This window comes from Berghia stephanieae, chromosome 4 (assembly GCF_034508935.2).
Source record: "Berghia stephanieae isolate SIO BIC M18660-M18661 chromosome 4, UCSD_Bste_1.3, whole genome shotgun sequence".
In the NCBI taxonomy this organism is placed as follows: Eukaryota; Metazoa; Mollusca; class Gastropoda; order Nudibranchia; family Aeolidiidae; genus Berghia; species Berghia stephanieae.
In genome coordinates this window covers 28,138,997-28,161,849 of record NC_088363.1, presented here as the reverse complement: position 1 = coordinate 28,161,849, position 22,853 = coordinate 28,138,997, and the positions used below count along the sequence as shown (strand labels likewise).

The following is a 22,853-nucleotide window of genomic DNA, read 5'->3' as shown; positions in this document are numbered from 1 at the left end:
TTAATAAAAGCAAGCATCAGAAGAAAAAACAAACAAACAGCTAGATAACACCCCAACAACACTCCAGGCTATGGGTTCTTATCGATGTGTACTTATTTGCAGGTCTGACTATTATGGGCCCATTGTTGTAGTGGAGATACTCTCAAACGAACGCAAAATATTCTCCATTACACCTGTGTTAAATCAATCCCATAATTGCTTTCGATTATCAGACCTGCATAGATATATGTGCACGTCGGATCTTGTTGTTTATCAATTATTTTGGCTGTTTCCCTTCCTAGATGGAGTCCATGGAACTTATTGCATGGTTGAGAAAAGATAACAAGCAATTGCTATCCTCCGTTTCACGCTATAGAAACGGAGATAAACTCGGGCTCCATATGTCCAATGGCTCTCAAAGACTATTTATTTAATAATAACATGAGCATTTAAACAGCGCACACATTCCTTAGCTAGAGGATGCTTGAATTTTGTGTTTCTTTTGTTTTGTTTTATTTTGTCCCTTGCTTTTGATGCGTCGTTTGTTAAAATAAATGACGCAACAAAAAATTTAATATAATGTTAAAAATGTCTCTCACTGATATTCTAATATTATTATCTCACGTCTTTTACCAGATTTCATTTCCCGTACTTTGTAGTTGATGTTTATAAGGCTGTAAAATTTTTTCTCCCTATAATCACCTTTTACTTTTTTATCCTGATACATATGACATCTTACCTCGTTAATGGCATAAATAGTCATTCAAAGAGAGTGTTACTAAATGTTTTACAGTTACGTAATCTATATCAGCTGTCAGGCAATATAAGCATGTTAGTCAGGTAAGCTTTCATTGCCCAAAAAATACAACTTTTGCAAAGTTATGAGGTGCCAAGAGAAAGTAATATATTTTTGTCCCGGCTTACCCTTCTCATTCATAGGTAGGACGCATTTTTCTCGATCAATTCGTATCCGGAAACAACGACACACCACGGAAGTAGTTGTTTTTTAGAGCTCTAAGAGACCAAAGTTTATGTCTCTTTTCAGGCCTTTTGAGTGAAGAATTAACATAGTAGCGCCTTTGTTCAGAAATAAGTGTGGAGCGGGCACTTATATCAATAATGATGAGAAATATAGGGTGTAGAGAAGTCTATATGAAAACAGAAGAAATGTTTAGTCTGTTAAGTTCCATCCAAGTTTTCAATTTAACAAAGCAAGATTGGAAACGTTCAACTTAAAGATGTGAATGGTCGTAGGTTGCTGACTTAAAGAGTTGACTATCGTCTGCATAAAAATTGGTAATGCAGATTAAAATCCGAAATAATTGATCCAAGAGGTTTCATGTACATTGTAAAAATAACTGGACCTAATACTGATCTCTGTGGTACACCAAATTTCAGAGAATGATCAGATCATTTGACATTTCTAACCACAACAATCTGTCGACGTTTCGTTAACTAAGATTCGAACTATTTCAACGACAATCCCTTGAAACCAAAAGGACGTTCGAGTTGATTCAACATAATATTGTGGTCGATCGTGAAAAATACAGCTGAATTGCCCTCCATACATAAAATGTTCACCTCATTTTTGTCAGCATTTAAAATCAAATTATTTACTTCCCATAGCGCCGTCTCGGTGCTATGGTTTTCCCTATAAACCGATTGGAATGGTACGTGGTTTACCTCGCAAAGAATATTAATTCAATTTTACATTTTAAAAAATTAATTAGGCAATATACTTGTATAATTTTAGACCATTGATTGCCATGTTAACTCAGTGACACACGTGTCAAATGAAAACAAATAAAGCAATTTTCTGAATTAAAAGTTCATTATTAAATGGTACTGAAAACATTGAATCCTTTAGGTAGTTTCTCAATATAAACTGGTTGTAATGAATTGCGCATGGAATTGTTGAAACTAAAGGAAGTGGTTGTTGAGATGAACAATCAGAAATTATTATATTCATTATTGATTCATTTAGACACATCCGTTAAAAAATGTATAACCACATTCAACGGTTCAAGTGATTGTTGTTGAACATCGAAGAGCTTTTATTGGTGATGGTTTTTCTATAAAATACTGGTTCCGATTTCCTGAAACAATAACATAAAACAATGAAACAGTAACCGACACGAGATGTTAACTAAGTAATGCTTGATCAAGTTCCAGTGTCGGTACAATATAATAATTAATAGAGCGACTACAATGAGGCATGGTTGTGTCACGTGATCTGTTTTAGTAAAAACTCGGTCTTGTGGTTGTTGTCCGTGAACTTGTGAAAAAACAATAGTTTGTCCCCAGACAATAGTTATCATTTTTAGTGAGTGAAGATGATGATGGTGATGGTGATGGCGATGGTGAAGAAGATGATAATGATATTGATAATGGTGATGGTGGGGTTAGATGGTTGTGATTAATATGTCTAAGTTCAGTTAATCATCTCGCTAGTTGAGATTGTGGGAGCAATGGAAGTGATCTATATTCAGATATTTGTCCAACCGAGTCATCGATCACATGATTAATTGCTGTCCAATGATTGGATATGTCCTTAATAAGTGTAAACACGCTGCTGTATCAAGCTGAACAAATTGAGTTTTCACTTTGTGAGTCACTTTGAGCATATTTTAAAATGTGACCAATGACCACAAGCACATGGAAAAGTAATATAAATCATTCCCATTGACGATCGGACAAATACAGTGAAATATTTAATATCATAGATCGGATTCTCATCTTATCAGACAAGAAAGTCTTCCATGACAGTCGCTGAAATCAAATTTAAAGGATGTCAAAAAGCAGGGATGCAAAAGCAGTTTAAGACATTCTATATTATGAGGCACATTTATTTTAGTTGGAAGGTAACATGTAAGGGATAGATTCTGGTCCATGGTACACTTTCCTCTGAAGGACTGCAACATATTGCGGTAGCACATTTTAGTCCTGGAAAAAAGCTGTAAGACTTCATCCAGGGACAGATCGTGTAACAAAAAGTGTTGAGCTTTTATATAGCGCAACATTCACTAAACGTGATCTTAGTGCTTTACAGGGAAGCCCTGGCCAACAGCAACACTTAACATGAAGGACAAGACATGACACCTGTTCGGCGATATTACATTTTTTTCGGGCAGAGACAAACAACCATGTACTCCTTTTACACCTGAGTACGGTGAGAGAATGTAAAGAGCCTTTTCCAAGGATTCCACTATTCACCCCTCAGAGCGTGACTCGAATCCAGGACCTTCCAATCCCAAGGAGAGTGTCATACCACTAGACCATCACATAGCCATATATCGATGTTCCTCTTGCCTTGGGTGGCAATGAAAAGGCCATAAGAATTAAATCTATCAAATACAACAAACCTTTAAGTGTCTTTTGAATGTTGAACTTTGAGTAAACATAGGTTCATATTTTACCAGAGTCCCTCGGGAAACAATCACTGAGTTTTGTAAGATGCCTCTAAGTAAAATATATCTATTGATTGTGATTTATCGATTCACTGATTTGCTGAACAAAAGGAGTCAAGCCTATTGATCTTCCCGTCCCCTAGTTTTTCCATATAGATTACACTTTACTGACGGCATTCTTTAAAAAATTCCGTCAATAATCGATTGTGTAGTCGATTCTCTTGTTGAACCCAATATGTACATTGTTTTATATAGAGCAGTATAATTAGGTGCCCCAAACGTAAACAATAACAAGTTGCTAGTGATTTTCGTTAGGGACCGGAAACATTTACGCACAATATAGGTCTCCCAATTTTGTAGTTTGAGTTGTAGGCAATACACTTTCAGTATTGAAAATATGTTTACATAAAATCTAACAGTTGCAGAAATAATAATATAAGGCTAAATTATTCTGAAAATCAGGCTCCGAATAATTCTCGTTTTGTTCACACCAGCGCAATAATTTGCTCTGGTCTAAAAATAGATAGACTGTAACGTTTGATAAATTTTACCTTTTGTTCCATAAAATATCCATATCTAGACATTATTTGATGCATGATCGAGTATTTATGAATATCTGTTTCTTTTGCCACCTAACAGCCAAATTTTAAAGGTTATTTTTTTCTATAATTTACATTGGAACGTGAGCTGTCAAGACAGGAACATGTGGTTTGCCATGTGCTTCTAGACCTTTGTTTACGTTTGGGGCACCTAATTATACTGCTCTATAATTACTGTTGATGGATGAAATAATTGGGGCAACTATCTCTGAAATATATTCAAGTCTCAGCAACTCTCGATTTTTGTAAATTGTATTTCTTGATGATAGTTCTTCTAACAACACAGTTATTGGTCTATATTTTTTCTTTTAAGCCATGAAGTTCTTTAAAAAGTAAAAAATAATGATCCAGTGTTTTTATAAATAGGTATAAGATTAAGAAATTATGGAGCAGGCAATGGTGTAATGGTAGCACGTCTGAACGGTAATCAGAAGGTCTGAGGTTCAATCCCCAGTCGAGGTCGACTGAATTTTTGCGATGGATTTTTTTCAGTCTGTCTATCTGGCATAGGAGTGTGTATTGGAACAAATCATTATAGAGAGAAATCAAATTTGAATTACTTTCCAACCAAAGGCAAGTTATTTGCCAGTATGCTACCGTCTCACCCAAAGTGGCTAAATAAGGTGATATCAGAGGGAAGCCTTTCCTTTATAAACCACATTGTATCATTAAGCGTATGACTTCCATGAAACATTTGATCGTGTGGCCTAATCACAATGTTTTGACACATTAATGCATATAATTGCACTATAGATAGAACGAAAATGACGTCACTCAGCTCTTTGTTATATTGTTTTTAGCGAGCGATTTTGTGTGAACTTCTCCCTAAATTATATCATTTAGACTAAAAACGTTTTAGGTTACTCATAGTTTTGTGTGTTGGTGTGCTGGTAATGTGAACTTTTTGGATAAACACAAAGCATCTAAAATACTGTACGCTATCATGCATTTTAACCCAATATTGTCAAAAGTACTTTTCAAATATTCAAAATATGGAGCTCCAATAGATGGCACGTATCCAATACAGTTCTACAGTCTCTGTTCACGGCGAGCTTTTTCGGGATATACTTAAGTCTCGCCCCACTCTTTCACTTCCACCTCCTCTGTTCGTTTACACGTTCGTGTCTGTCTTCCTCTCATCCTTTTTCTTTCCCAATCTACTTCTAGGGTCTTTTACAAGGCCGTCTTTGAAATGTCTCCTCTTTTCGCCATGATATGTCCTATCCATTACCATCTTTATAAAGATGTCGCTCAGCTAATACATTTTTTATTTTGTAAAAAGATAAGAAACTGATTTGAAAAATGGCCAGAAAATATCAGTTGAATCATTCTGAGGCATCCAGAGCACTCTGTTGGAGACAAACTATTCATATATGTCTTTTACTTACCAACAGTTCTGATATATATGATCATGTGACAATATAACATCAAAATAAAACCTATTTTAAATAACTTAATTTTGGATTCATGAACTGCTACTTTTTTATCTTTCAGATGAGATAAAACTTGACTGGTAATGGTATTCAAATGACACCAGGAGCGATTAGTAGACATGATCAGCAAGTGGAGTGTTGCAGTAATTTTGCTTTCAGCTATAGTGGTCCTCGGGATTCTGATAAGAGATGTTGGTAAGCCAATGAAAGCACACAATCATTTAGTTGTTTCAGCTATTATTAATATCATTTCGAGTACTACTACTACTACTTCTTCTTCTTCTTCTTCTTCTACTACCACTACTCTACTACTACACTACTACTACACTACTATACTACTACTACTACTACTACTACTACTACTACTACTACTACTACTACTACTACTACTACTACTACTACTACTATACTACTACTACTACTATACTATCTATACTACTGACTTACTACTGAGAGTTCCACTAACTATACTATACTTCTACTATAGCTACCTACTTTCCATATTATAAACTAATCACTACTTCTACTTAAAAACCTTGATTTTGATTTGAAATACTACTACTTACCACTACTACTACTACTACTACTACTACTACGACTACTACTACTACTACTACTACTACTTCTACTACTACATACTACTACTACTACTACTACTACTACTACTACTACTACTACAACTACTACTACTACTACTACTACTACTACTACTACTACTACTACTACTATACTAGATCCTATACCCACATGGATCTTAAAGTCATACCTTGAGGAGGTTGTGCCAGCAATAACATCAATAGTGAACTTCTCACTAGAGCACGCTGACTTTCCAGATTGTATGAAGGAGGCCATAATCACACCTTTACTTAAAAAGAAAAACCTTGATTTTGATTTGTTGAAAAACTACAGGCCTGTGCCCATTTAAAATTTTATTTCGAAGGTTATTGAGCGGCTTGTTGTCAAACGACTACAACAATATTTTATTAATAACAATCTGCGCAATACATTTCAGTCCGCATATAGCTAGACCGTGCCACAGCACAGAAACTGCACTTCTCGCGTCCATAATGATTTGATTACCCCTTTGGAACACAGTAGCCATGTTGCACTACTCCTCTTAGATTTAAGTGCGGCATTCGGTACGGTCGACCAAAATGGACCGAATGGATGATTCTTTTGAAGTTACTGGAACAGCACTCAAGTGGTTTTCTAATTACTAGAAGAATCAAACACAACGTGTGTGCATAAATGGAGTATCTTCGACAACCATCACACTTGATTTTGGCGTGCCGCAGGGGTCAGTTTTGGGTTCATTTCTGTTTACTGTCTACCCCTCACACCTCTTACTAGCATCATTCAATTCTACAGCATCAGTCACCATCTTTACGCTGATGACACACAGCTAAATTTCCCAATTTCTTCTTCCAACTTAACTTCAAAGAAGATAAATATCTTTAACTGCGTCTCTCATATCAATCTCTGGATGACCCAAAACAAGCTAAATTCCATGACGATAAAACTGAATTAACCGCTTTTAGAAATAAGGAAAGGCCATTCTAACGGAAGAGCTTTTGATTTGTGACTCTGTCATTTCCAGATCTTCAATTCTGAAAAACCTTGGTTTTTATTTTGATGAATTTCTGAATATGCAATATCATATAACAAAACTCTTTAAAATCTACATTTTATTTTTAGGTCTATTAGTCATATCCGAAATCTTAGGATTAAAACATTTGCAAGATGCTCATTAACTCACTTTTTGCTAGTAGGCTAAACTATTGCAACTCCCTTCTCTTCGGGCTCCCAAAGAGCTTGGTCGCAAGACTGCAGTTGTTACAAAACAGGGCAGAACGAATTGTCACCCAGACAAAAACGAATGAGCAATTAACTCCCGTTTGGAATACCTTCATTGGCTATCCGTGGAGAGGAGAGTTGATTATAAACTAGCATGTCTTGCCTTTAATAAATGTCTTCACAACAGTGCTCCAGATTACTTAAAATCACTTCTTACGGTCCATATTCTAAGTCGCCCCCTCAGGTCTTCTAACTCAGTATCATTAGAGAGAAAAATCCCCAAAACTAAATTCTGTTTACGATCTTTTGCCATTTCTGCTCCAGCTGTATGGAACTCATTAACTACATATAGAAGGAACTGTCAGACTTTTGATACCTTTAAAAATCCCTCAAAACTGAGTTATTTATATCTACCTATCAAGTGAATCGTTGATAATATATATGATATGTGTATATATGTATATGTTAGTGTGTATGTGTATGTGCATGCATATGTATACATTTGTATGTATACTTATATATTATATAGGTGTATATATTCATGGATGTCTGTATATATATATGTATATATTATGTGTGTGTGTGGGTGTGTTTGTGTGGGTGTGTGTATATTTATTAATTTGTTTACGTATTATTTATTATTGCCATTGTGAAGCGCAATTGAGTGGATACATTTCCCATTACATTACAATACTACTACTACTACTACTACTACTACTACTACTACTACTACTACTACTACTACTACTACTACTACTACTACAACAACAACTACTACTACTACTACTACTACTACTACTACTACTACTACTACTAGTAGTAGTAGTCGTAGTAGTATTACCATCACCACAACCACGACCACTACCACAATCACCGAGTTCGGTATAAGGCATATGTAGAAGTAATATGTGACAACTTTATATAAAGCATTTATTATTTCTGGCTATGCATATGGTCCAGAAACAAGAATAGAATAAGTGCGATAAAAACACAAAGATTATTTGTTGCCAAACAAGGCGAAAATGGTAGCATCATTTAGGAAGATTATAGTCACAGATTTTAGAGGAAATTTAAAAAAACAGTTGGTATTTTAATTATTAATAGCGCCTCCGTATAAGCACCAGACATAATATAAACACATGACACAATCTTAGATCTATGTCGAAGCTATAGGAAAACCCGAACTTGTTTAAAATATCTCTCTCTCTCTCTCTCTCTCTCTCTCTCTCTCTCTCTCTCTCTCTATTTATCTATCTATCTATCTATTTACCCCCCCACACACACGCGTGCATATGTGCTCACACTTAAGTGTTTTTTCTCTTGTTTTCATTATGTTTTATTAATCTGTTTTCGTTTGAGCGTTTCGAGATATCTAGGAACATTCATTAATTTCAAAACATAATCGTCTTGAAGTATTTATTTTACAATTAGTTCTCGTAAAAGGAATTGAAAGGAAAACATTCTGACGAGTTTCCCAGACTCATGTCAAACCTCTGCATGGGCCAAATTAAAAAAAATACAAAACTGGTAGTACACAAAGTGATCGATCATCGTCTTGCAAGTCAATCGATATTTGGCAGTTTTCTTCCTTTGTCCTTCAAAAATAAAGAAGAAAAGTCAAGCTGTACTTAATGTTGTCAAGGACTGCGTGGGTGACAGTGATTCTCGACGTGTATTTTCGTAAAGTATTTAATGCATATTATAACATTTCAATATAATGAAGAATTTGATTTTCTCTCGAAGGATTGCATTTATAAAGTTTATTTTATCTCAATTTTCATTGAGTTGGAGGTGTGGGTCCCGGAGAAGGAAGAACCTTGTCTGGACGCCGGTTTGGATCATTCTTGGTCTGGCTACTCATCTTCAGCTGTTCCAGCAGGATTGGATCTAGGATCTTTCCACCTAACAAAAATGGCAGACTTCAGTGTGGAGGAAAACTGGAGAGAAATGTGGAACAGGGAAACACCAAAAGGAGGAAACATCATTAAAGATCCAACAAAAGAGTGCCTGCATTCAATAACGCCAGGAAATACTGGATTTCCTCAAACCGCCTCTTAACTGGACATGGCAGAATTGCATCAAATATGTGCAGATGGAAACTTGGAAACAGTGATACCTGCCAGAAATGTCAGGCAGCCCCAGAGACCAGCGATCACATCGTCCTCCACTGTCCAGTCACTAAACTTGAAGTTGGCTACGAAACCATCCTTAGGGTGGAGGAAGACTTTAGAAGCTGGGTTGACGAAATACATTTGGAGGTGTAGCCATACGCTACTACTACTACTACATTTATCTCAACATATCTTGTAACTCGTGTGAGAACAAAAGACACTTAGATAACCACGCCTCTCGGACAGTCGTCATAATGTAAACAATGATAGTGATTGGTAAACATAGCAAACTCCGCAGGTTTTAATATCGATGGTATGTGTCTAAGCAAAATACCCACTGTTCTACCGATGAATAAAACCAACAAAGAAATCATTGTGTAAACGTAAACGTTTATGATATGTTCGAGAAAATTGTGTGATAACTAGTCAACCATTAGGCGATATGTGAACAATAACGATGATCAGAGAAAGGTCGAATTCATTCATTTATTGTTTAGAAACCCCTAACTATGTTTGTCCGAGCACTTGTAAAGGTGTGTCACAAATTCCATGTTTTGATTAGTCAAAAATCTAATGGTTAATTGCTGGAGATGGCCAGTAACAGAATGCTTTTTAATGTTTATAAACAAAAGATCTCACTGACAGCGATTTGTACCACCCTATATGAAATCATTATTTGGTTTCTTATGGAAAAAATATGGGTGAAATAAAATATTGTTTTAAGCATGGTGATTTTTAAATGTACAAAGCTCAATATAAATGAAATGATTTAGATGATTTTTAGTTTGGAATAAAATTGTTGGTTTCACTGTCTATTATTATAACATTGTAATTAACTATTTCTGGCAACCCTAACTCATTCACATAGAACGCATTGAGATCAGGACAATCTAATTATGTAGACATCATATACATATAGGTATCGTTTAAAATTTATTTATTAACTGGCGTGTAAAACTAAAAAGAGGCTTTGAATCTCCGATGAATAAATCTCTGATTTACTATTGCCGAAATAATTGTACTACGTCAATGTAAGTAACATACAGAATGTGGTTCTGATGATGGTTTTAAACAATAAAAGAAAAGTTTTGATTTCGTATTCATGAAAAGTTTTGAGAGGCCGCAAATGTGCATAGTTCCGATAACGAGAATGAATAAGCTTCAATTGTAATACGTATCATGAGTGATTTTCTTTAATCTGATTATTATTTCAAACATTACACTAAAATGTCTTAAAGCAGACATACATATGTGTCACATCGAGTCAAAATGGTATTCTGTCGGTATTTCGATTTTAAGCATAACTTATGACATTTGAATTAAAATAGATGCCTTCACAGAGAGGAGTTTGCTTTGTATGGTTAACTCCAAACAACTAAAATCCCAATCTTGTTCAATTCGTCGTTAAATTAAATTTTCTTCATCTATTTCATTTCGCCACAATATCATATTAACGCAATGGGTGGCACATTACGACCAAAGTAGTCTAGTGATCGGACGTTACGCATCTCAAAAACGCACAAAGTTTATCGATGGTCGGCGGATCAAACCTCTCAAGTCCCAATTTAACGATCGGTGAATCAAAACTCTGAAGCCTACATACGAACTTTGCGCACTGTGTATTATAAAATTTTGGGCGGATATGACCTATGGAGGATCAGACCTCTGATTACACCAGAAGTCTGATCTGTACAAAATTACATTAAACATGGTGCGCAAAGCTCACATGTGGCTTCAGAGTTCTAATCCGCCGATGGTGATAATCGGGACTTCATCGTTATCTTAAATCTCATTACAGATGGCCAAACAAGTTGTTCATTCCCGTCAGACATCCGGGGCAACTGGACATCTTCTAGGAAGGGTGTGGTGGAATTCAACGAAACACACATCTCTGGACGAATCGTGTGTGCTGAGACTGTCTGTAGTGGTGAGGCATATGAGTCCTGGACATGTGTGCAAAATGATGGAGAGAAATATCTTGTCAGGTTTGTAGACCTTGTGAGAATTTGTAGTCAGTCTTGTGGTATACCAGGGGTTTCCGATAGCTCTGTTTGTAGAGCACTCGCTTCGTACGCAAAGCGACCGAGTTCGATCCTGGGTGAAGTCGAGATTTTATTCTGACCCACTGTCAAACCACCGACATTTGGGTAGTTGGATCTTTTAGATCTAGAGGAAAGTACGTTGCGATAAACTAGCGTACTATCCAAAGGGTAAGCAATTGCTATTGTCCGTTTCACGTTATAGATGGTCCCAATGGCTCTGAAGGACTACTTTTGGTATAACATATTCGGACCGGAATGTCTCTGGTTTGAGTCCCACTATGGTAGCAGCTAAGTTGAATCATACGAAAAGGCAGTTTACAGACTTTATTATATCACCTCGCGTGGGTGTAAACTGAGCCCGTAACAGCGTTGTATCTGTCGAAAAATGTCATGGTGCTTTACAGGTGAGATGATATCTATCGTCCTGCATGTTTAGTGTTGCGGTCGGCTTTTGACTGCTTTTAAAGCGGTTTGAGTAGATTTAGTGGATTTAACCATATATAAAACCACAATTTTGGTGGTGACCCTGGCAAAGATAATGGTAGTGGAGGTGATTGTGGTGGTGGTGATACGGATGATGATGATCACTATATAGATCATGGTGATGATGATGTGGTGGTGTTGGTGGTGTTGGTGATTGTGATTGTAATTATGACGACGTTGATACTAAATGTGTTGGTGTTGGTAATGATGATGGGATACATTTTACACAATTTATCACATTTTTAATATGATTTTTTCCAGGTCTGCCCCTTATGAAGATTTTGGTAACTTTAATTATTTATACATTTGTCTGTACCTGTACAAAGTAACATCTACAAAATACGTGTACTACCATGGACCAAAAGGTAAGATATCTGCTATTGTGTTACAGAAATAATTGACAGTGTAATAATAGAAACGAGTTGTTACTAACCTTGTGATGTGTGTAGTTGGATTTGATAGATTAAACTTAACAATTTCTCTACCAGTTGACGGCTGTTGATCAGTCATACCCCTGCCACTGTCATTTTATCAGGAACTTATAACCCTGCACTAATACTATTTTTGAGAAAGTAAGAAAGAATTAGTGGTTGCATAAGCCCCTTGACTTTTAGTTAAAATGACAGTTACAATTGCTTTTAAGTAGAGAATGGTAGGGGCTGTCTGAAGCCTGTGATCGTAAAAATACTAACGAAAGAGTGAAAATGAAGAGGCTTCGTATAGGAACCCATACGAAGCCTCTCCATTTTCACTCTTTCGTTAGTAATTGCTTTTAACCGTATGAACTGGACACCATTATACTTCAAAATACATTCTTCCAGAACTATCAGACTCGGCTGTGGAATTACTGTGTGGTGGTCCCTGTAAAGTTAAACTCCATTCTTGCGATTCTTTGGGATAGCCACTTACAGTTTATCCTTTGTATAAAAATATGTAATAAACCTCCGGTTTTCAATTGAGTAAATGCTGTTCGCAATCTTTAATGCTTAATTTCAGTTAATCTAAAGGAGGGGATTGTGCGATGGGCAATAAATATCATATTTGTTCTTCTTGATATAGCACATACACATATTCCTTTTCAGACTTTACAAATGAGTTGCACGATTTAAATATTTTAAAATTACCGACATCTTCAATTTTATACTTTCTGTCCAGATAGGAACTTATTTTTTGATGACTATGCCACCGTCCAGTCCGATTCCACAATTCCGGCCATAGAATCTATATGTAACTTGGACTCTCCTCTGGCAACAGATCGATACCATTTATTCGTTAAAGAAGGTAAGAAAAGAAGTGGGGAAAGGGACGTTGGGTTGACCCACACAATCTTGCCCATCAGTTAAAGAACATATAGAACGAGATATACAGCCTATAGAGCGTTAAAATAATTTGATTTCTAAAGTGGCAGTACTCTTGAGCATGGAAAGAAAATTTGAATCAAGAATTTTTAAAGAGACCTAATGTGCAACCCCACAGCGGGACTCGAACCTTCGACCCAAAGGTCGTAAGTCGAGTCATACCACCAGACCACAAAACCGCTCTTAAAGAATGACATTCTGGCTGAAAGTCATTGTCTCTTCCCGTTATAATATTTGTATCAACACATTATTTGACACTCCTCACAATATTACATTACCCTTTGTGTTAAATTTTATTTTTTAAATACGTTATTTGAATTTAGAGATACTGCATGGATTTGTTTTTCCTTTGAAAGTACCGAGGACTAATGTACATAAGAAAATTGCCTTTAAACCAATTTAACAGATAGATCTATATATTTTGCATTGTTTTGAGTGTCTGCGACCAAGTGTTTAACAACAATGTTCTTATTCAAACGCCCTTAATACACAATTGATTACTGTTAGAAAGCCAAGTGAACAGACAATTCTTTTTAACTCTTTTCAAACAGTTTTCATTTCAAACCAACTTGGTAAAATATTACTATTTCAACAGTGTAGGACAACAATGTGACAGCGTGGCTCAGCTGTCTTTGCTTCGTACCCAAAAGGGACCGAGTTCGATCACCGTCCGCGCTGTGTGGCCTTGAGCAAGTCACTGCTCACTTTGCAGCGCTGCACTGCGGCTGACGCCTGGGTCATTCCAGTCTTCTCTTACAATAGAGCCTAAAGACAAATTTCCCCATGGGGATGAATACAGGGAATTTTAATGGTTTTTTTTTTACTGTAACAGATTCCCTCAAGAGGGTATCAATTATAAACACCACTTTATCGTCACTTTAATGTGTCTCACTATTGACAGATTCCGTAACAAGCTCATTCTCCTATTGTCCAAATGATTTACTGGGCAACTTTGTGTCCAGTGATCCATCATCCTGCAATGCTACAGTGGAAGTCTGCGGGGACCAAAACTCCATTCAAGTCACAAACTCCTCTATCAATCCTAATTTGTTTTTATCAGGTATACGTTTGAAGTAATTAAAAAAATTAAATAAAAATAGAGCTTTATATAGCGCATTATTCACTAAATGTGCTCAAAGCGCTTTACAAGGGCTCCCTAGTCAACAGCAACATTTAACATGTAGGACTGGACACGTCGCCTGTTAGGCGATATTACAATTTTTCGGACAAAGACAACGCTGTTAACGGCCAGGTACTCATTTTACACCTGAGTACGGTGAGAATGTGAGTAAAGAGCCTTTTCCAAGGACTCAACTATGCGCCGAGCGCGAGGCTCGAACCCAGGACCTTCCGACCCGAAAGCGAGTGTCATACCACTAGACCACATAGCCACACAATAAACATGAATATAACAGCTTAAAAAAAAGAACAAAATACCAAACACGGAACGTTTCGGGTTCAAAGTCCTTCTTCAACCAACAACAACAAAAAAACAATAATGACATAAATACATTACTTAATTCCAGATTGACGACAGAGAAATTTTTGTAGGTCATCTCTGTCGTTAATCTGGATTTTAGTAATGTATTTATGTCATTGCTTTTTGTTGTTGGCTGAGGAAGGCTTTTGAGCCCGAAACGTTCCGTGTTTGGTCTTTGTTTCTTTTTTGAAGCTGTTATATTCATCTTTGTTTATTACTTTTTATAGTCCACAGCTTCTGGCAGCTTAGTATCACTTTGACAGGTATACGTTTGCAGTCTATGTACTCGTATTAGCTCAGGTATGATAGCCGGCCGAACGAATTACGTGCTTGATTTAACATTGTTGTAATGAACAATATCATTTTGCTTTGGTTTGAGATTTTTCCCCATGACATTAATGAGCCAATGTGGGTTATAGATAAGACTTGGAAAACAGTATACGCCTTCTGCTGTATTGGCAAATGGTGAAAATGTCTAATCGTGTTTTAAAAAATGTTTAAATTTCTGAATAGACTAAATGAGGAAAACCCATGTTATAATGGCCAGAATTTAAATATTTTAAAATTTATGGAACAAAATGCACTCCATTCAATGAAGTCGTTAATTAGACTCGCCTCTTATAAATTGAGCTTAAAGATTCAATAGTAAACACCAGGTTCCTTTTGACAAAATGCCGGTTGATGATGATTGTTCGATTTGTTTCATCTTTTATACTGTGATATCAACGCCAATATTGGAAAGGCATTAAGGCCTCGTTAACACCCTCTGGTTTAACAGACAGATTGCATTGTGTTACAGATTATTGGTATTAATATCATCATCATCATCATCATCATCATCATCATCATCATCATCATCATCATCATCATCATCATCATTATTATTATTATTATTATTATTATTATCATCATCATTATTATTGTCATTATTATTATCATCATCGTAACATCATCATCATCATCATCATCATCATCATCATCATCATCATTTTCATTGTATACTAATTAATCATCATGAATTTATCCCCTATTATATTCGAAACTAATCTCTCACACTACGAAGTCTTACACATCTTCTGATTTTGTTTTGGTTTTTTTAAATTTATTATTTAGCTTCATGAAAATTAACCAAAATGTTAGGATATTGCTTGCAACATTTTAGCATACTCTTTGTAGTCTTTGTCAAGTTTGACAAATAAATTGGGTTGATGGCCTCATGAATATTTAATTACTCCATTTATTTATTTATACTATGAAAATTAAACAACAACGTCACAAGGATGCCGATAACCTTGGCAAACAAAGAAATCTACATTATGTCGGCATAACGACTCGTCAATACTTGGTTGAAAGATCAATTGAAATAGTTCCTAAACAAAAGGAAACGGCTATGTGGTCTAGTGGTATAACACTCGCTTTCGGATCGGAAGGTCCTGGGTTCGAGCCTCGCTCGGCGCATAGTTGAGTCCTTGGAAAAGACTCTTTACTCACATTCTCTCACCGTACTCAGGTGTAAAATGAGTACCTGGCCGTTAACAGCGTTGTCTTTGTCCGAAAAATTGTAATATCGCCGAACAGGCGTCATGTCTCGTCCGACATGTTAAATGTTGCTGTTGACCAGGGACCCCTTGTAAAGCGCATTGAGCACGTTAAGTGGATATTGCGCTATATAAATGCTCAATTATTATATTATTATTAAACGGATGGGTTCCAGCAAATGAATAGAATGAGGCAGATTGGTTTCTATAATTAAAGACTTTGCAGAAATAGAGTACAGACAATGCGTGTTTTTTACGTTTTGTTTGTTTTCTTTTATTCATTGGAAGACGCTTTCAACAGACTCCAATGTGATGTAACCTGGTATTTACAAAGTAAATTGATGTACGAGTAAACATGAACATTTGTTACGATGGAGGCTATGAAGTTTTAGAAAGACTAGTTTGAAAAACATTTGAAATGTTTTTAAAATTGATGAAAAATAAAAGGATTGAAATGGCAATTGCTAGACAAACGCTTGGCACTTACCGACTTGTAATAGGCTTCAATAGTCGTGACGTCACTTCCCTCGTAATGACGCATAGTAACTTAGTAACTGGTTCTAAACTATCGGGACAATGGCGGACGCCCTTATGAAATATACTTTTCCGACGAGCATAAAAGTGTATCCAGAGGAGAAAGACATTATAAATCTGATCATGTCTTGACTTTTATACATTCTGGTCACATGAATAATAAAAAGGACCGATTTTCTTTGTTTAGAACCAAGCTGCTCGCTGCCAGGAGGACTTGACATCAGACTGTTGAATCTTATTTTCGCAGCCATCATCCTGTTGTGACCAGGACACTTGGGTCACCTCTTTCAAAAAGTACCTTTGCGTTTACTGTAGGTCTACAGCTTTTCACCCATCGCTGGACTTAAAGTGATACTGATGTGTTAAGTCGATTGAAAACCAAAAACTATCAACAGAAAAAAAACATGGTTTAAAATATGCCCCCCTCCCCACTTCCTGTGTAAGTCGATTGAAAACCAAAACCATCAACAACAAAAAAACATGGTTTAAGAAATGTCAATCCCCCCCCCCTCTCTCTCTCTCTCTCTCTCTCTCTCTCTCTCTCTCTGCGTGTGTGTGTCTCTCTCTCTCACTCTTTATATATATATATATATATATATATATATATATATATATATATATATCCATCCAGAATTTATGTGGTCACTGGGTCTTTATCCTACCCATCATATTGGGACAGATCAATCTTTCTGGCTTGTCAGTGTTGTACCGTGGTAATTTTAGATTCCATGGACTTTACGAATCGGATTGACTACGACTTGTGTTGTATTTTTTCATTCAGATATTGTTTATATAATAGATATAATAATTAAAATAATATTAGGCACGATTCCGTTTGATGTAGAGACTGACGGATAACCCCAATGAACTGATTTTTTTCTCTCTCTGCAGTAAATGGATCTTTAAAATGCATGTACAGTCTAAGTGACGATTCTCAGAGTATTACCTATCTAACTCTGTACAACCAGGATGACACATTCAGTGTTGGAGAAACTGGCTTTGTTTGCGTGGTAAGTTGAGAAATATTGATCCATGGGAAAGACGATGATGATGATTATATGATGATGAGGATGATGATGATGATGATGATGTGATGATGATGATGATGATGATTGAATATTACGAGTCGATGCATTTCTAAAATAAACAATTAATCGTCGTTAGTTAATCAGCAAAATGTTTTTATTTAAATCAAGTCAATTATCATAAACAAACAACATATTGCCGACTTACGATCCATAAGAACTGGTTAAATTATCATGTTATTATGTTTATGCTTATCATAAAAGGCTATTTTCAAAAGTGGCGAGCAAGTATCCTTGACACAGCAGACTGGTGATTGTATCGGGCTGAAGTCACCAAATGCTACAACACCAATATGCACCTTCAACTCAACACGTGAGTTAAATAATATTTTTTTCGTTTAAAAGAATTAGTGAAGTCTTTGTATGTAGGAATCGAAAACCAATTTGATTTAATACTATTTTAACGATGTTATATTATGTATAGGGCATTAAAAGGATTTAAAAATAGTCAGTCTTTTGAAGGTATAAGTTCAGATTAGAAAAATGTGTTTTTAAAGTTTTCTTTTTTTTCTGTATATCAATTAAAATTGCTGCCACGATTATTTGAGTAATGTCAAATTAAAGGAAGGCTGTTAACCATGTAGTCCTTCAAAGCCATGAGGCCCATCGACCCGGAGTCTATCCAGTTTTCTATAGCATGAAACGGACAATAGCAATTGCTTGCTACTTTTTGGAAAGGATGCTAGTCCATCGCAAAGTACTTTCAGCAAAATCTAACAGACCCAGCTACCCAATCACTGCTGGGTGGACAGATGGGTTAGAAAAAATCTTGACTGCACCAGGGATCGATCACGGTCCTTTGCGTGGGAAGCGAATGTTCTACGAACTGAACTACCGGGACCCCCATTTGTTAACTATACTATGCACTATAACTGGCGTTGTATTGGTTTATACATTTATTCATTATTGTTTACTTGTATTTCTTTTTTTCAGTTTACTGCCGTGAGTATATTTTTCTTATTTTTATATTCCGGACTAACGTAAACCCAAGATTGATTACACAAAACACATAATAATATTATGTTAATATAATCTCATATCAAATCAATAAAATATTAACTATCACCAAATAATAATGTCAAAATGAAATATTAATCTGAAGTTGTGATATATAGAAATATGCAAAGATGCTATAATATAACATGGTTATGATGTCCTTAAGTGATCTACTTTGGTTTTACACCATAAAAAGATACAATGAATAAATGAATAAACATGTTCTATAACAAAACAGTTTCATACCATTTTGGGGAGAAAAGACATGTGGCTCAAAGAATTGTAGGAATGATTTAGCTTTTGTCTAGTTCCCAAGGCAAAAAATGACAAATGACTCAAAATTAGAAATACTGGCAGCAAAAAACAAAAAACAAAAACAAAACAGAAATTACCTCCTAAGGTGACAACAAATTGTAAACAAAGTTTATACGAAATGACTCTTTGCGAAGTAATTTTGGCGTATACATTTATGCATATTAGCAGAGATAGGTTTTTATTTTTAATAGCTCGAAATTTATCACTGCAGCCAAGTGAGAAGTAATTCAGTACATAGTTCATTGACGCCATTGTTTATATGAAACGACTCTTTGCGCACATTCTTTGTGTGCTTATACATTTCTGAATATGAACTATTAATTATAGTTTTTTTTTTAAATAATTTATTTTGTAATTTATTATCACTACACCGAAGTAAGAAGTAATTCAGTGCATAGTTTTTTGGCACCATTATGTTTTACCATCAATACGTCCGTGTATCTAAGGATCAATGCTTCCCTCTTAAGTATCAATAATGTATTTCAACATGTTGTGTCTTTTACTAAAACTTGTTCCCATCTTTCAGCGATTACATGCGAGTTTTCCAGCTCTCTGGTTGGCTCTTGGGTCAGCACCCGCAAAGGAGACATAACTATCTCTGGTGATACGATGACTGGATTTGAACCTAAAGGCATTGAATGTAACACAACAACTTGCAACAACGCTCCGACCACCTTCCAATGTTATATGAAAACTAGCAATACTTATCTAATACGGTAGGTATTAAGGAATCATAAGAATCATTTATAGAGAACAATTTATTTTAAAAAAATCAAAACTCAAGGATAATAAAACATTTTATTGTTTAGAATGGAGATATATAAATTATTCAAGTTATTTAAGATATGGATGATTTTTTTAGTATCATTACTGATATACCCTTATTTATTACCAAGATGGTGAAGATAATGGTTATTATTATGATGATAATGATATATATGATGATAATGATGATGATGGTGATGATGATGATGATGATGATGATGATGATGATGATGTTGATGCTGATGATGATGATGATGACAATGATGATGACGACAACGATGACGACGACGATAATGTTGTTATTATAGTACATATGTTTTACTAAAAATATGGTCAAATTCTAATTGTATAAATGGAATAAAAGAACAACAACAACTCTATCCCCAGATCAAGTGCAACAAGTATAAATTCGGTGGCAGTTCGAATCTATGTGTGTCTCAAATTTTCACAAGAATCAAGCAGCAAATACATCTACTACCACGACCATGCAAGTAAGAAATATCAAACTGGAACTGAAAAATACTTTCCTTTTTTTGCACGTTCTCCACTTTAATCGTGTGGCCGTCATATTATTTTTATTTATTGATTCAGAGCCACACGGTCCACGGAGCAGGATTAATCATGGTATCAATTGCGCTAAACAGACGTTACTCCAGAAGATCTGACAGATCAGATACCCAAACATTGCTGGGCTAAAAGAGAGGTGTGAAAAACTTTCGACTGCTCTCAATGCCGGTACTTTTCTACGTTTGAACTACCGGAACCCAACCCCTTTAAATACACACACATACACATACACACACACACACACATATATATATATATATATATACATATATATATATATGTATATATATATATATATATATATATATATATATATATATATTACGTAAACACGTCTGTACGATGTTATTGTTTATTGTGTTTATTCTGCCAATCCTCTGAGGCAGCCAGTGTGTTCAATCATCTGTACTACATCGCTTGTTCATGACGACCACTAGTATCTGGATAAAAAATAAAAGCTTATTTCAGTTCTCAAGTATCTATAAAAGGTATTGTACAAGGAGGAATATGACAGGGCTTTTATTCATGAACAAACTGGTTTGAATTTATGTAAGAAGGCCAATGACCGAGATGGGTGGTGCCAGATTGTGAAAGCAGAATCCCGCAAGTCCAAATGGGTGAGTGAGTACTATCCACTAAATACTCAAAGCGCTCCGCTCGGGGTCCCACGTCAACTGCATCACTTAACGAGTAGCACTAGACATGAAGCTCACAACATTACTCAAACCCGGGACCTTCAGATCAAAAACCTGGTTCCATACCACTAAACAACAAAGAATTTCTCTTATTCACAACAAAATCCAAAAGACCTCTTACAAGCCTCTAGCAATATCAAGAAATCGGGTAAAATAGAGTAATCTCCCAAGGTCTATCTGCCTCTATCTAGTACATGACAAAGTCATTGGCATAATACACAAATTCCAGTAATTACAATAGAGATTTGAACTCTCATCATATGCTTTTTTTCAGACACCCATGACACTTTAGAGGAATACTTAATCACACTGAATGCAGCAACTCCAGTGGATTCTATGTCAGAGGTGTGTGAGGGACTGAGTTCTGATGACCCAGCACTCTACACTGTATTTATAAAGTCTGGTAAGATAATATATCAATATGAGGTAATTTTAGTTTTTATGTTTTTATTGATACTTCTCATTAGGTGCCTTGACTATGTATTTTAAAAGCTACGAAAAAATATGGAATGTTTCTTCTCGACAAAGGGCGACAAAAGCCAAAGGAAATTGAACACTATGTCGTATTCAAAAGTTAAACCAATAGGATCATTTATTTCCTTGATCACTACTAACGACAACCCATTTTTACGCTTTTGGTGATTAAATTTAAATGAGCATTTATATAGCGCAATATCCACTTAACGTGCTCAATGCGCTTTACAAGGGGTCCCTGGTCAACAGCAAGATTTAACATGTAGGACGAGACATGACGCCTGTTAGGCGATATTACAATTTTTCGGACAAAGACAACGCTGTTAACGCCAGGTACTCATTTTACACCTAGTACGGTGAAGAATGTGAGTAAAGAGTCTTTTCCAAGGACTCAACTATGCGCTGAGCGAGGCTCGAACCCAGGACCTTCCGATCCGAAAGCGAGTGTCATACCACTAGACCACATAGCCGCACGATTAGAGCCCAGTAATGTGACGCTATTCTTACAGAAGTTTCAGGCTATAAGTCCGGCAACGGCTCTACTTGTAATACACCAAGGGACATAGTCAGTGACAATGGTATTTACTTCATATAATATAACTAAAATGACGAATCCATACTAGTTTTGATTTAGGGATTTTTGATTTTGAGATGGTCTTGATCCTTTCTAACAGATAGTTTGTCAGCCAATGTCATCTCGTGCCCAAGTGACTTGGAGAAGATATATAATGTTAGCAACAGTCATTGTGAGTACACCCTGGGTACGTGTGATGACCCATCAGAGATCAAACTCTCATCAACTGCTTGCAGTCCTTCGCCTTTTTATACAGGTATTGTTTATCATAATTTGGCATGTTTCCTTTTAAAGAAATATGCATAATAAGTAGCTTTGTGTTAAGTGCCATAATTGATTATGTCTACTCTATCGATGTCCATTTTGTTATATCGAATGCGCAGATGCGCCGAAGTACTGACGAATCCCATGTATCATGCTTTTGGTTGAATACGGTAACTATGCTTTTCTGGATTCGGCAAATTAGTAAGCAGACACGGGTATAAGATAACATCTGAAATGGCGTGTATGAAAGAGTGTCAGAAAAAGCAAAAAGAGTATACATATCTCAAAAAGAAAATCAGTCAGCCTCGACTTCAAACCTCCAATCAGGAGGTCGGGAGATCTGAGGTTGGATCGCCAATG

General features: G+C 35.9%; 1 protein-coding gene across 1 annotated transcript in view; it reads left to right on the top strand.

Annotated features, from left to right (window-relative positions):
* LOC144971739 (uncharacterized) overlaps positions 1-22,853 on the top strand; it is an 86,202-nt gene that overhangs the window by 20,981 nt on the left and 42,368 nt on the right. Inside the window, exons 2-13 of the mRNA XM_078912813.1 lie at positions 5,480-5,613; positions 11,122-11,308; positions 12,110-12,213; positions 13,004-13,129; positions 14,108-14,266; positions 17,650-17,768; positions 18,048-18,156; positions 18,777-18,785; positions 19,681-19,870; positions 20,307-20,410; positions 21,456-21,584; positions 22,330-22,485. Of these exons, the coding sequence (XP_078768939.1) occupies positions 5,538-5,613; positions 11,122-11,308; positions 12,110-12,213; positions 13,004-13,129; positions 14,108-14,266; positions 17,650-17,768; positions 18,048-18,156; positions 18,777-18,785; positions 19,681-19,870; positions 20,307-20,410; positions 21,456-21,584; positions 22,330-22,485 (1,468 nt within the window). The 5' untranslated portion in view covers positions 5,480-5,537. The remainder of the gene's footprint in view (positions 1-5,479; positions 5,614-11,121; positions 11,309-12,109; positions 12,214-13,003; positions 13,130-14,107; positions 14,267-17,649; positions 17,769-18,047; positions 18,157-18,776; positions 18,786-19,680; positions 19,871-20,306; positions 20,411-21,455; positions 21,585-22,329; positions 22,486-22,853) is intronic.